General features: G+C 37.4%; 2 protein-coding genes across 4 annotated transcripts in view; one reads left to right on the top strand and one right to left on the bottom strand.

The window, feature by feature from the left end:
* Positions 1 to 25: 25 nt before the first annotated feature.
* On the bottom strand, positions 26 to 7292 carry LOC133516337 (alpha-2-macroglobulin receptor-associated protein). 2 transcript variants are annotated; one of them, XM_061849237.1, is made up of 7 exons: positions 6940 to 7292; positions 6651 to 6863; positions 4665 to 4875; positions 4283 to 4447; positions 3046 to 3143; positions 1920 to 1979; positions 26 to 1530 (listed from the first exon to the last, which is right to left on the bottom strand). In XM_061849237.1, exons 1-7 carry the CDS (start codon positions 7126 to 7128, stop codon positions 1399 to 1401), a joined length of 1068 nt encoding a protein of 355 aa, XP_061705221.1. In that variant the 5' UTR covers positions 7129 to 7292; the 3' UTR covers positions 26 to 1398. The 2 variants fall into 2 exon arrangements, with proteins under 2 accessions (XP_061705221.1, XP_061705220.1); XM_061849236.1 differs by having other exon boundaries at positions 1890 to 1979; positions 6940 to 7291.
* Positions 7293 to 9511: 2219 nt separating this feature from the next.
* LOC133516328 (E3 ubiquitin-protein ligase RNF19B-like) overlaps positions 9512 to 16322 on the top strand; it is a 76019-nt gene continuing 69208 nt past the window's right edge. Inside the window, exon 1 of one of the 2 annotated variants that reach the window (XM_061849217.1) lies at positions 9512 to 10371. In XM_061849217.1, the coding sequence (XP_061705201.1) occupies positions 10248 to 10371 (124 nt within the window). In that variant the 5' untranslated portion in view covers positions 9512 to 10247. Of the gene's footprint in view, positions 10372 to 13194; positions 15215 to 16322 lie in introns of those variants that run through there. The other variant, XM_061849218.1, reaches the window with a different exon arrangement.

The raw sequence follows: 16322 nt of genomic DNA, 5'->3' as shown, positions 1-16322 counted from the left end.
TAATAGGTTACAATAAAGATCGATCTATGAAATATACAGATTTATTACATAATTTCTATGAAGAGATTCTTATTACTTATTACGTACATCTGTTAGTTAACATTTAGCAAAAGCTGCCTTGCACTTGTAACAAATGACTATGCTACCATACATCAAAATAATTAATATATGTTTTTGTTCAGCTTCAGACCGAATCTTAATCGTTTTGGGAATTAACAATTTTCGGCCTGTAAAATTGTGTCAGTAACTAGTATTTTTTTATATAACCATAACCGTGACACTGATGTCCAACATAGTATTAATATTATAATCAATATGTAAATACAATGTAATACCAACATCTATACAAAGTGTAACAAAAATTGTGGAGATCCATTTAAGGGCATATTCGGTATTAGGAAAAGGTAAAAAAATAGGTTTTTTTTTCTATGGGTTGGGTCGTCCAAATTATTTTTGTCAAAAAAGAAACTTCTACTTTTTATACCGAATATGCCCTTAACCTTTTCAACGCTTTTCCACACGTGTCAAGAAATGCCATGGACGCCAAAAAGTTAACTGGTGAAGAGCGAATATGAAGCTTAACTGACAGTAGGAAAGTCGCTTTGACAACGTCCGCCATAACCTTTTTAATGGTCTTTGGCGTCGCGGGCACCAACCGACCGTTTTAGTGGTTTTTGGCGTTGAAAAGGTTAAACGGATCCCCACAATTTTTGTTACATCCTGTATTTACTTGACAAGGATATAAAGCCCGACCAGAAATGATCATGATCATTGGCAAGAGGGCGCTGTTATTTTCATGTATAGGGTGACATTTCAGTTTAGTATGAAAAATGTAGTTCCAATGAAATTCCGCAATATGGCGCGTGATCATATATTACTGGTCAGGCTTTAGATTTTATTACTATACACTGAATAGTGCGGGGCGCTATCATAATAGCGATTTGCGAGCGAGTTGAAAACGAGGCGAGCGCGCAGCGAGTTCGCTGCGTACTGACATGACATACTGGGATGGGACATTACTCCTGCATACGGCGCATATTGGGATACTTTTTCTGCATAGAAGAAGAAAGAAACATGTTCCAGCGAGAGCAACCCGTGCGATCGGTGTAACTGGAGCAAGTAAAAATGCAGGCAATTAGGGCGCGGGCATACTGGCGATTTGCGAGAGAGTTGAAAGCGAGCCGAGAGCGTAGGGGGCGCGCAACGTGATCGCGGCGAACTCGCTGCGCGCTCGCCTCGCTCGCAAATCGCCAGTGTGCCCGCGCCCTTAAGAGTCAGTATCAGTGAAATTTTGACGAATCCAATGGCCGTTAGACTCGTAATGCGGATGATTGAGACATATACCCCCGAGTAGAAACAACAGACTATACTTATGTATTAGACATGATAGTTGATAACTTATAACTCTGAGTGCCTCGCGAGGATCCTGCTCTCGAGGTCTTGATGTAGTTTCTCCACCTTACGAGAGTGCTTCTTGATCATCTGCTGCTGCTCGTCGAAGTGATCCAGTTTATCCCCAGCTGCCGCTATCTGTACAAACATCATCTTATGCAGGATTTGTAAGAAAACTGTTGCAAGAACTTACATAAAGTGCCGGTAACTGATGTAGTAGCATTAAATGATGATGCATTTGGCAGACAGGAGATTAAATATGATCTCGAGAATATTATTAAATGTAGTGCAGAAAAAAATTGAAATATTAATTTCTAGGCGCATTCAATGTTTCAGTGTATCAAAGTTACCCGCGTTATTAAATGTCATTTTGTACATTGAAAACAAACTTGAATAACCAGCGAAATTAAAAAAAAAGAACATTATGAAAGTAAGTAAAACTACGAACAACAGAACTTCGCTTATTTGTTAAGTAAGCAAAAAAAAAAGAAAATAACCTTGCTGTGATGCTTATCGAAGTTGCTTACGTGATCTGCTTGGATATGGCGCAGTTTCAGCAGCCTGGACTCGTAGTGCTGCAGCTCGACCTGCAAGGCCACATCAGTAAACACTAAACTCTAGCGGCGTTATTTCATCATCGTTTGTCAAATCTAACAAACCGTTGATGACGATTATCGACGATTTCAATCCGTCGTTTTTCATTTCTGGTAGAAAGAGACAAAATTAACAGGTATGAAGTATGAACTTTGCAACAAGGAGTTATTCCGTGTGAACCAGATCCGTGACCTCGGCGTAATCATGGGCTCAAAGCTTACCTTTGTGCCCCACATTGACAATATCTTAAGTAAATCTTTTAAGCAGTTGGGATCCATTTTGCGCGTAGGTAATGATTTTAGGAGACCTTCGACGTATAAGATATTATTTAATAGTTATGTCCGTAGTCGATTAGATTTTGCTAGCGCGGTGTGGAACCCCCTGTATAAAATTCATAACTATATGTAGAATAGAGACCGTGCAATAAAAGTTTGTAAAAGCAATTGATTATAGCACTGGAAATAAATGCATTGATTACACTACCGCTATGAAAGACAATATTTCACCCTTAAGCTTACATCGCGAACGCATGATATTATAATCCCTGTATAAGGTTATAACATAGTACTATTATTTATTCTGTGACCGGGCTACGGTTGATACGACAAGTCAATTGACCAGGCTATGATAGTCAAACTCTAATAAGGTAATGGGATAGTATCATCCCACATCCTAATTCTGGTCATATTACAAAAAAATATAATTGTTTAGTAAAGTATAAGATTGCATAAACACTTAAAACACTCGACATTTACAAAATATCAAATTGCTCCGACTTATCTGCTTTTAATTTGTTGAAGTTCAGATTTCGTCACAAACCTCTGAAATTACTGGTTAAGTCAATTTAAATGGCTACCAAAGACACATTATTGGATTTAGATGCGTGTTGTGAATGAAGATTATATAATCATATTTTCAGGGATTGATATAATGTTTTGTAGCAGATTTGGAGTTAAAACCTGACTATGGTAAACGAAATACTATGTGGGAGAAATATCCCTCAGCGTGGTTAAGGATTAATGCCATTTTAATTGCGTCAGTAAACATGTGATTAATTACCTTCAAAGATTCAAGTTCATCTACAGTGAAATTGGCGGCTGTAGCTATTTTCCATAGTCCTTGTACTTTAGGCTCGATGAATTCTTTGTTATTAGGACCTAAAAAACAAAACATACGATCAATTTTTTTGTATGATATAGGAGACAAACGACGACGAGTAGACGAATGGTAGATAGTAAGCGATTACTGCCGCCCATGGATACCTACCAGAGGGGTTGTAAGTGCGTTGCCGCCTATTAAGATGGGTGTACACAATTTTCTGTGTCGGTCCGAAATTATCGCAGGTGACAGTTCATTCCAGAATATATTTATAGCTGTGCGAGGCAGAAAGTATCTGGTGAAACGCACAGTTAAAGACTACCCAACCATCTTAGAGATTTTACACACCGCGACTTTTACGCAAGTCGGACGCATCTTGTAGACCTTTGCACACCTACATCCATGCAGACTCGCGTTTGTAGTGCTACAGATGCGATGCTAACGCGCGTTTGTGTAGATACACATATACCTGTTTGTAGTGGCATGGCAGGAATTAATCCGAACAATTCCTCGGAGCCCTCCCGGTTATAGATGCGATAAAAATTGCAGAGCGAGGCTACATTTCTACGCAACACCAAGGAGTCAAGCCGATGAGAAATACGCTGGTAACCGACACTTCGAATAGCTACCCGTTAGATGCGGGCTAGAGGGGGAAGCTGGTACTGAGGTGCCCCTACCCACAGCTGTGCTGCTGCTGTGCCTTGGCAGTTATAAGGGACTGCTCTTAAAACGAGGTCACACGACAAACGCAAGCTTTTTTGCGGTAAACGTGCAAAGCTGTGTCTTTGTAGTCAACCCCATTCTGAGACTTATTTTAGGGAAGTCTCAATTTCGAATAGCCTTGAGGGACACCACCTTTCACAGACATGGAGTCTCCTCTATGCTTCTGTCTACTACTGCTTTTGTCTATTTTACAGTTTCTGAGACCTTGACACAAGAAAGGCTGGGAAACCCTGATTTATGCCACCTGGCAGTGATCAACAAGATATGTCATTCATTTGTATTTTCTTATACTGTCGCAAACTAGGCAACCCTAACACTTCGCACCCTTGTTGAGCTCTGGCAACCTTACTCATCGGCAGGAACACAACACTATGAGTAGGGTCTAGTGTTATTTGGCTGCGGTTTTCTGTAAGGTGGAGGTACTTCACTACCATATTTTTAGTAGAACATCTACATAGCTACCAAGGGCCATTACCTCTGGCTGTCATCCTCTGAAGTCTGTCATATCCGTCCCTCAAACCTCTGTGTTTATCTCTTACTAAATTAGCTGCATCAAGATAATCCTTCTGGCCAATTTCATTGGTTTTTGTCTGGTAATTAATTTCATTGAATCTGTCCAATTCTTCCTCATTTACTGCATCTAAAATATTAGCAGAATCTTAAATATTATAAATATTGATATGTATGCATTATTGTTTAAATCCAACTAATGAATGTTTAGAAGAGGTGGCTTGACAAATTGCAAATAATCTAAGGAAAATTACAAAAGTATGTATGAATATAAGTCAATGTACATTAATGTTCTCAGGTCAACCTAAAGATAAGACAAATCATTATTGTGCGAAGTGAAGACTTACTTTTAAAACCATCACTCTTAATATTATCAACATTATTGAGCAGCTCATAATATTGGTCTATTTTCTCCTGGTGATGGCTGAACTCCTCTTTCAGAGCAGCAAGCTCTTCACTGGTGAAGCCTGACGCCTCTGCCTTTGACCAGAGCATGTTCAACTTCTTGTCTTTGAAAATGCTCCTGTTGATATGGTCATCCAATGCAGAATTGTGAGCCTGCAAATTACTTTCAAGTTATAATTGTCTTTGAAAATAAGAATAACACACAACACGAGCCTTATTGAGCTTACTGTGGGACTAGGTAGAATTGTATAAGGTTGTCCCATAATATTTATTTATTTATAAGAACCAGTGATCGGAATAGGGATAAGACTTGAGATTATCGGACTAAAACTAAAAAATTGACATTATAAAAAAGTATCATTAATTTAAAATTACTTTCGTTTAACAGTTACAATTAACAATAATACAATCATAAAATAAAACACGAATCATCATCATCACTATATTAAATGAACATTATTAAATTATTAGTTATTTATTTAACATCTTTTATTCCTTACTTTCTTTGAAATTATAGTAACAAACCATAGTTTTTTCAATATTTTCTACTGTCAATCTTTTTCTTTTGGCGTCTAATATCCATTTATAAAATGACCTTTCAACCTTTACTGATGTCAGCGGCGCAAATTTATGAAACAAAATGTCATCATCAAATTTCTTTTGAAATAATTTCTGCCAATTCTCTTATAGTATCTAAATCCTGATTTTGAGACATGACCCCTCCAAGTTTGATTTTTAAGGGAAAACTAGTAGACCAATTTATGACCATCCTAACTTGATCAAAATCTATTAAGGCATTGACATATTACGAGTTAAAACCACCTCGATTATATTAAAATTTTCATGATTAAAAAATAAATCTCTTTTAATGTTGGGTTTTTTAAGCACTGCATCTGAAGTTTTTGGTCATGACAAGACCGTATTTATTTCATTAAAGTACTTTACATAGTAAGACACTGCAGCAGCCAGGTCCCCCACCTAGTAATTACTGGCTTAGGAGGTAAAGGCAAATTTGGATAAATTTCCTTTAATAGTTGCACTCTACTAGGAGACTTTAAAAATATTTTTTTCAAGTTAGCAATCAGGGTGTCTACATCCGGATATTGACATCTTATTTGCTCTACCACCCAATGCAGAGCATGAGCTAAGCATGTAATAAGTTTCATTTTTGGTAAATAACTTTTTTAAATTTGCCCCGCTTCAACATTTACGCAACACTATCAGTACATAATAGAAGCACATTATTGAGTTGATTTTCATAAGGTTCACCCCTCATATTTTCTAAGCAGTCTGTAACAAACTTAGCAATAGTTTCCCATCTCCCCATTCACTACTGCTAGCACTTTACATTTTTTTATTTGCTACTTCATTGTGTATAGCAGATATTCTGGCATGATAAAAATTTGTCCAGGTATACTATAGGTCCACAGATCTTTAAAACATTTTTTACTAAATGCAAACTTTAAAATGTTCATATCAAATCCTGGGGTTAAAAACTATATCCATACTAAGCTTACGTACCGAAGTCCCGAGAAATGGCACTACCAATTCTGATCACTGATAATAACATATTAAAATAAGCTCCAGGATACTTTAATAGACAACAGTTGTGACTAAGAGAAAGAACTTATAACTAGAGCCTAGACCTACAATACTAAAGAAAAAATGGGTTATTCCCACTAGTTACCACTGAGTTGTTACCAGTGGTAACTACTGGGAAAAAATTCCCATTGAGAATTCCCAAATGAGGATAAAAATTATACTCATTTCATATATATGTATATGATAAGAAATTTGGTCAGTTTATTCATTCACAGTGAGTGACGCCCCTCAGCGTTATTTTAAACCATCGTGTGATGTCAGTGACGTTGAGGGGTGTCAACAAAAAAAATATCATAATTGATGCTGATTATATTTTTGATTCTTACTGGGTGGTCCTTGATCTTGCCTCTTGAGTGGTCGTCAAAGTGTTCCCGAAGCCCATAAACGGTCATGATGTTGGTGAGCTTCCGCCGCAGCTCCGCCTCCTTCAGCCCCTCTTTGTCACCCCCTTCGCTTTTCACGCGTTTATAAGTCACTTCTTCTTTGTCGTGTATCATCAAATCACTATATAGTGATTGCAGTTTCGGCTCGCTTAAACGCTGTAATGAAAGGAACACTATTGAAAACTTTGGTTGTTCGTTTCGCTGGATGTCGTAAACAAAACTCTTTATTTACCTGCTTGGCTTTTGTCCACAAAATATTAAGCTTGTTCATTCTGAACGGTTTCTCTAAAGTCCTGAAATCTACCTTTTTGTTCTTTTGCTTTTCATTAGCATTTTTTGAGTACTTGTTTTCACATAAAACAAGACTCAGCAAGAGTAGCAGTATAAAACACTGCAATGATTTTGTAAGCACCAGTTTCATGATGGGCCAAAAGTTATTATATCATTCACGGAAAAATGTAAAATTATCAAATTTAAATAAATTAGCTGTTGCGTATTTTCATTACATTTCAACAAATTAATTTGAGATAGACAAACACTGGAAACACTCATCAATACCGCTATCGCTATCGTCTAAATCGTTATCGGGATTAGTGTTGCCAGGTGAGCGGAACAGAATAATCGTAATTGAATGTCAAAATAATGTACCGTTGAAAAAATCATCGGACACCTATCAAAAATTTCTAGCAAAATAAGCTAAAATTTCCTATTGATGATCAAAGAACACACAAACAATTTTCGTTTAAATTGCGCAAAAAACAGTTTTTCTATTTGTGTATTTTTGTGATAGATCCGAACGGTATAGAGGAAATTGGGATATTTTAAACTTACACCATGGAGCTGAACAACGAAAAGGTACTAATTTCAGCCTATTTATGAGAGAAAGTGTCATATTTTGCTTCAAGTTACTAGACTTTTTAGGTGGCATCGTCCATGGGTTGAAATTATATTACTTTTGAGTACGATAATGCTCTTTGGAATGTACGTCGTGCTGGAGGCCAAATTATCGTACATTTACGACAATAATCGTACGTAGTTCGTCAATTGTGGGCATTTTTCTCTGTCACTCTAATTACGTCTTAGTGAGAGTAAAAGAGAAAGATCCTCGCAATTTGCGAATTTCGATTTTCCCGGTAGGCCCCCAGGATAGGCATGACATTATGATGCTGTCAGTCTTGACGTCATAGTTACCGGTATTACCAGTAATCAAAAATAGTACATTACGATACAAGTGCGAAAAATAGGAAATTCGAAACGAGTGGCGATAAATTAAAACACGACCGAAGGGAGTGTTTTAAATCGACACGAGTTGCGAATTACCTATTCGCACATGTATCGTACAACGTTTTACAGTACATATGGCCCTTTAAATGTTCGACACAGTAACATAATATGCTACTTCTCGCACTAGTGCTATAAAGTAGCCCCATATGTACTGTAAACATTTTTTTAAACCGCAGGACAAAATTCATCAAAGGCCGTGACGGAAATTCATTGCGTTCACGGGTAATTCCACGAGCCTGTGACGTCAGTTACCAATTCTTTCGTGTGTTCTTACTTTAATTAAGCAAATTTATGTATCCAGATCTACCTGTAGCGCTACGCCAGACATACAGACACTTAAATTTGCTTAATTAATGTAAGGGCTCCTCTACACGATGGCCCATCGTACGCCAGTCTAAAAGACGCAGCTATGCAGTGGAATGAGATAGCAACATCACTTGCTCCCTCTAAAGCATAAATGCGTTCCTTGGACTGGCCTACGCTGGGCCATCGTGTAGAGGAGCCATAAGAACACGCGAAAGAATTGGTAACTGACGTTACAGCTCCTAGTGAGTATTGTATTCTTTGCGTTACAGTCTCGTTGGCCGCCTCGTATGAGACCGAAAGGTTCTAAGGGTAATTACAAGCTTTAGGGCTCATACGAGGCGGCCGCTTTCATTTCAAGGAAGTACAATTATTTATAGTTTGGTCCAGGACTGTCTCATTTCAAACATAGAGAGAATCATACTGTCTTTGTTTTACGCTAGCACTAGTACTTAAAAGCAAGGGACGAGTAAAATGTTCAATTTTCCTGGTTCTAAGTACGATAAAAGTGTGCGTAACAAAGTTATTAAAAAGTAATGGCGCAAAAGACGGTGGTGGATGCTGACATTAAGTGCCAACTACATCCACACTTTATCAGGCCTGATATCACACCCGATATCGGGCCCGAAAAATAATATTTTTCCGTTTCACCAAATATCAGCTCATCGTTTACAATATTTGATATGTAAATAATGGTTCATATGCAAAAATATCAAACATTATATTTTTTCATTTCAAATATTGTTAACGACGTGCTTATATTCCGTGAAACGAAAACGATTATCGGGACTGATTTCGGGCCCAAAATCGGGAAGGGTTTGGCACTTTAGGAGTTCGAACTTCGATTTGTAAAAGTATCTATTGAGTTTGCTACAGAGCCACGTAATTGTTGTGTTGCCGCCCCGTCACACTTACGTACAAATTCATAAGTGCGACAGAGAGGCAACACGTCGACCGTGGTTCGCGGTAGGTCCTCAGGCATTGCTTATTAAGACGTAATTAGAGTGACAGAGAAAAATGCCCGCAATTGACGAACTTCGATTTTCCCGGTAGGGCCCCAGATTGCTGTACCGCACCGCAACCTTGGTACGGTGAGTGCACGTATCGATAGTGCGTAAGGATGCAGCTATAAGTTAGAGCGAGAATGAGATATTTTGATCGCACCGCGGTAACTGTCCGGTGTGGTAGTCTGTTACGACAATATGGTATGGCCCATCGGCAAGATGAGTGTAATAAAATAAGCCCTTTATTGACAAGAACGTCGCGATTGCGGCGGACTTAAAAATTAAAGTGTTGCTTTGGTTGATATGTTTTTTTGAAAGACGAGGTTTCGTTTTCTTTATAATCAATTGACTAAATGCTTCCAGACTACAATAGCTATTATTTATTGATCAATAATTTTTTTATCGATATTTTATGAATTAATTTATAATTGTTAAATTCCTTTTTTTGTCATAGTAACACAAATTATTATTTGACAGCTGGTCGTTGCTCATCGTATCGGGTCGCATTCACATTCATAGCTGACTTTGTTGTATTTCATTTTAAGGATATACTAGTATTCGAGCTGTAAACCTTCTCATTTGCCGTTGTCATATTGATAACGTTGATCTGATGCGGTCCTCAGGTGTTTGTGGAGCTTTACATGTGTATAGTGAGAGAGCAATCATCAGCACAATGGGAATGGGACCTTAGTGTTGCTTCGGGAGTGCATCTGCGTGGAGCACGGTCGCGGCACGTACGATCCGTTTGACCGCCGGTACTTTCTCTCGCTGATGCTTTGCGAGTCGATTACTCAACAAGCAGCCGCGCTGTCTAATCGTCGATGTTCGCTAGCGGACGCCTATGAGAGCGGTCGTCTGAACGGGATCGAAGGGCTAGTGTCAAAACATTGTCGTGTTTGTGTAATGAGTGTTGGTGTGTTGTGACGCGGTGGTGGCAGGCCCAGGAGAGATGCGGCGCGGCAGCGGCGGCGGCGGCTGCGGCTGGGGCGGCGGTGGCGGCGTGTTTGGGCGCTGGTCGTTGCGCCGCCTGCTGCTGGATAGCCCACTTGTTGGCAGGCGACTGGCTCATACAGGTATATTACATCACTCTTAAATCTTAACATGTTAGAAGCAAAGCAACTTAGCAACCAGTATGTAATTTTATTGTCATCTGACTGCCATTTCAGACATTTAGTAATAAAAACTTATTGTAATGTTACTCATAAATTGTATCATGCCAACCAAAAGTTGAATAAAGTTGAGTTGCCTTTTATATTGGAAAGATACAAAATCCTGCTACAATGGAACAGCGTTCCATAGTTGTAGGAATAAACCTTACCTACCTTATCATCAGTACTCTTAAATTTAAATATTGTTGATTTTTATCAAACCATTTTATTTACCATGGCAGACAATCAATCAAAATAAATTTGTTATTACTTAAGTCTGAAATATACTCTATTTTTCAAGCTTAGCTCTGTTTAGACATAATCATTAAAATGACAGTAATATTTTTTTACCACTTTGGTGGTGCAACTGACAGTTGGATTGGGCAGATTGGGTGGGATGCATTGGCAACACAAGCCATTATTTTAGTATAGAAAATGATGACAGTTCTTTTACAACATTTAGTGTTACATTCAAAGTGCTATACTACTTGATACTAGACTATAAGTTTTGTATTAACACATTCACAGCAGTAGGGGGTCAAAAGACCCCATGCAAAGTATGCTTAATTAAGAGTTTTGCCACAGCAAAGGTGTTAAAAAAATTGGGGAATAAAAATTACATAGTATATTTCTAGTGTAGCTGATTTAGTACTTTCAGAGCTCTAAAGATATGTTGGTGCCTGAAATAAAATATTAAATCTTGAAAGTGGTGAAGCTAATGGATATCACCTCAGGGCTTAGAATGCCTTTTAACTATGTCTGCTACATCAAAATATCGCTTTTCTTGAATGAATCAAGAATGTCAACTTTAATAATAAAGTAATTTTAAAGCCATGCTGCAATAGACTAAGCAAGAGGTTTGGTTGAAATATTTGCATATTCTTTAGTAGATTGCGTGGCATTACAGCTTGCTGTTGTAATACCCACATAATAATATGTTTCATAATCAACTATGTATAAACCATACTAAAGACAAAAAATCTTTAAAACTACGAACACTAAGGAGTAAATATAAATTAGACTTAGCTTATTTAAATCAACATTTCCAACTACCAAAGTACCTTAAATTCAATTTACCTACGGTAAAATTCTTAGGCTTTCTCCCTTTGGACGGGCAGACAACATAACATGAACCTTACATTTTTTTCCAACTGTAATTACTGCTTTCCATAAGATAGGCTTCAAGTTTGTGTAGATGCTATTAAAACTAAAGAGCAATATAGCATAGCCATGTTTTCATGGAAAAGCGGCCCTTCCATGAAATCCTTACAGTATTTTTTTTAATAAGCCGTTATAATAAGTATTATTTCGTTTAAGTTTCAGCTTCCTATCTCTGTTATTTTCTGAAATATGATTTTTTTTTAACTTTTTATAAATAACAAAAAAAACTTACACTAGCTTGCCAAGCTAAATTACCATACCAAAAGTTTAAATAAATCGCATTAGCCAGTGTGGGAATTTTTTTATATAAAGTTTAAAAAAATCATATCTCATAAAATAACAGAAATAGGAAGCTGAAACTTACAAGAAATAATACTTGTCATGAGGGCTCTTAATAAAAAAAATACTCTAAACATTTCGTGGAAAGGCCGCTTTTCCATGAAAACATAGCTATGCTCTTTAGGCTTTTTAGACAGACATATGTATTTTGCTTTCTTAATATAATATTAAGCTGTATAAAATACCCTATGCAATTAGTAGTATTAAATTTGATCTATGAATTATATTCATTAGTATTATATATGGAATAATATTTACAACATCAATAAATTGCTCTGATAATTAGATTAAGATAATTATATGTAATACTGTCTTACTATTCATAAGTGCTTGTTGCTAGGCCTACATGAATAAAGTATATTTGAATTTGAATTGAATTGAATTGAATTAAGCTCTTGCAGTCAATAATTAAACCCCACAGTAAGCATTAGAAACAAAAAAAAATTGCAAATTTATTCATATTGCATCTATTCATGAATGTGCATGTTAGTTTATTGGGGACTCAAGGTTGCTTCCAATAAAACTTCAAACTTTTGAGCAATCAATTAGTCATTGGCATCATTAAATTTTTATGACCACAACCAATTGTCAGACATTGAAGCAATAATGCCCGCGATCAAAGGGGTCAATGTTACAACTATCTGTAAATCAAGCAAATATGACCTTTCACTAGTTAGCTTTAAGATTGGTTTGCCTTTGTTATGGCTATAAATAGAGGAGCAAGATTAACCTACATGTAGGCACAAATGTGTAGGTGTAAGTGATAATCTTTAATGCACATTTCCTGTTTTCATAGGGCAGTATCTACTAATCTTATCCATGTGTAGTAATGCTCTATATGCCTATCGTAATATTGCCCTCTTCATTGTAATAAATGAAATTCATTTTGATTATTACAAACGCATAAATGCGTCATAGTATTGCCTTTTCAAACAATCTGTGCAAAATAATAAACCAATGGAGATAAAATATTTAAAAAAACGTAAACTCGCGTAATTAGTCGTCGCTATTGGCCTCAAATTTCGAACTCATCGGGGTTCCTTCCTCAGGCTTGAGTGCTCACGACGGCTGCACTCCGTGCACTGCAAGCCTGAGGAAGGACACCCGATGGGTTCGAAACATGTCGCCAGTAGCGACGAATAATTACATGAGTTAACCGTTTTTTTTGCAATACATTTTTTTAAATATGTCTCACGAAAGTTTAATTTCAACCAATAGAGTTATCTGGTACGAGTATTCAGTCGAAACCGATTACGTGAAGTTATTACGACAGTCTTGTATTCTCGGTTACCAGTGAGGTATACACAGATACTTTGACCGTGTGCCTTCGCAAAATGCCTCGTGACTTGGTTCAAGATCAGCTTCTATTTTATTCTGAGAGAATAGCTGCGTGTGAGTACCTACCGTGTACATTTACACGCGTAGCCAGTCAACACAGAGACAGTTTCTAACTGTCTGGGTTTTAGAAATACCAAAATGACCTGCGTACGTCCGATTTCTGTAACCTTGCCCATTACTGGATTGACCTCTTGTAGCTTAGAGACTGAAATAATAGAACAATACTTTACGTTTGGCTTTGTTATAGCCGAGTGCACTGTCAACAGAGCATTGTGGCTAATAAACGTAAACTATCAGATATACTTGTAACACTCAGACTGTCAGTAAGCCAAGACTAGCCAGTAAAGGGTAGTCCAGTGACTCCATGCCATCGGTCGGATACTCACTGCTGAGCTCAGAATCGAGAAATCCAATGGGTCCTGTGGCGCGCCTGCAACTCCACACAGCACATTGCATTGCATGCAGTGTTTGGAGGCCAAAGTTATTTATTAATTCACTTATGAATGACAAAGAACCAAAACACTTGATAACTCCATTTGACTGGCAGACGTCACAGGAGTGCATATTACTATACGCAGCCTCCTCCGTAAAGTTGTGTTTTTGCTCAGGAGTTAGCATCATTAGAAACTGTCAGATATATATTTTGCCGGATTGATATTTCTCTGGATGGATTTGTCATGGAGCTATCTTTGTAATGTTTCTAAAAATAGATGATTTAACTACAAAGTCCAAGGAAGTGAAATAGTGCTTAGGGTCTCTCTAAAACAGCGTCGTATGCATAATTATTAGACCGCAGTTTGACTTCTGATCCTTGTAGTATCAAGCTTCAAGAAACAATGTCACCCGGCTTGCCCCCAAGCCCACGCGCCAGATTCCAAAACGCAGCGCACACGTTCCCGAACCAACGGTTTTTGTGCTCCAACTTTATTACCACTCTATAACATCCCATTTGATTGATAATGGTGTGTTCCCTATAAAGGTGCATGAATATATACCTAAATAACCATTCGTGCCGGCAAAATCGGGGAAACGGGGTAACCTCCCATTTTAATACGGACTCCTACTGCCTACCTAGACTACCTACACTGTAGAGTAGGGGAGCAAAATGAGCAAAATCCAATATCGCATTGATGGATTGTGGACATTGTGGTGTGCAACAATCGAAGCCAGGCGTGACCACCCGTTTATTTAAAATATTGTACGCCACAGTTTAAAACTCCTTATAAATTGGTACTAGGTGTTAGGTTTTAATGAGATAAAAGAGGAAAAACCGCATATACATTATTTATTATTAAGCATTAATTAGATCTGCGTTGGTAATTTTTGTGTTGTATTATGTAACAATAATAACCTTAGATTTCAAATGTTACAGCGGTCCTCAGTTCTGCCACGCCCACCCGTAAGACCGCTCTGCAAGTGCTTTCGTTCTCCTCAACTGTTACTTAACATTATAATATGTACTCTCTTATATACATATAGCAAGTATATTCTGCTATTTATTGCAATGCATTATAACAGAATCAACATTGTCCTCTGTCAGTCTCAGAATTGCCCTCCCTCAAGAAAAATGACGTAATAGGTTCTGTGACAGCACCAACCAGTCCTCTCAAGTCTCGACTTCCTTATTGCATTTGAAGAGCCGCAGTAATTTTTCAGTTAAGGGCATTTTTAAATATAACCACAAGTATCACAAGCATGTAGTTTTACAGTTGCATGCGATTATATCACTGCGACTGCCTAATAGCAGTGCGCGCGCGCCGCCACTAACGCAACGAGCGTGCGTTTATGTAATGCCTTAACCCAATTATTAAGGCTGCGCGAACTACAACCATCACTATTACTGATTTGTGATGATTACAATCGTAACGCAATTGCTATCACGTTTTAATGAAGGGTAGGAAGCGGCGTAAATTGACCCAGTTGTTTTAATGTATGTATACATTTATTTTTAGTTACTTAAATGATAATGAGAAATTGTTTTTACAAATTTGTAATTTAAATCAATTTGCGTTGAAGTAAAATTAATTCGCAATAATTGCAATCTGTATGACCTGGTTTGCTGTAGGTGAAATAAAATTGCTCTGACATTGTATTCTGGTTAGCGTTAAAATGCTCGCTTGCATTCTACATGTCACAGGTTCGAATTACCGATTCTGCTAATGTTTCTGATAGTATATGTAATATGTTATTAATGTTGATGACATAAGGCGTAAATACTGATTAATTTCGTTCTGTATTAATTTGTAAAGTCAAGATGTATTAATAACTCTATTTGAATATATTAAACCGGTTAGTTTTCAATTTCTGAATTATGCAGACTTAATTCAGGATTTCGCTTATTTTAAATTTAGCCGTGATTCGTATAATTTGAAATTAGTGGAGGCAGAGCACAATATCCTTGATATCTCTTGAATGTGTGTATCCGTTAACAGGAAGCGTCTAATTCAGATTTTCTCTAATGTAGCAGCACAATCACGTCGCAGCCATAAATATGTATACACATTCTCATCTTATGTCGTCGGAATAGGCTGAGATTGTGTATGACTGTTTACGATCGTGAATATACATATTTACAGTCTTTATAGTCTGAGAACTTTCCAGACTGTTCACTTGTTGTTTTCGTTATTATTACGATACCGACCTCACAAGATCAATATAGAATAGGCGAATAAACTTATTTAGTTGCTCATGATGCCTAAATGCAGTCTTGTCTTTTAACACGTTGAAAAGCAGATTATAACCACCGAGTATTTCTTTTTGACAATATTCAACAGATGTAAGACAAATGAGTGACAACTATACCAGTCGCTAAAGTATAATTCGACAACTTACATTGACGTTTGCTGTGCTATGTTGTGATAAAAGTGGTGCATGTAAACTTCCGGTGGTCTTTATCGGCTGCAGCAGCCGTTACGAAATCATTCCGTATCCGCTCTAGCTAACGACATTAGGTTTCCGTCACAGATATTGACTGAAGGTTTCTGTATGTATACGCAACTTGAAGTTATCCGTCCCACAACAGCAACTACTTCTTATAT

The sequence above is a fragment of the Cydia pomonella genome, chromosome 3 (genome assembly GCF_033807575.1).
Source record: "Cydia pomonella isolate Wapato2018A chromosome 3, ilCydPomo1, whole genome shotgun sequence".
Taxonomy (NCBI): domain Eukaryota; kingdom Metazoa; phylum Arthropoda; class Insecta; order Lepidoptera; family Tortricidae; genus Cydia; species Cydia pomonella.
Note: the sequence above shows the minus strand (reverse complement) of the source record. Positions and strands in the feature narration are given on the sequence as shown.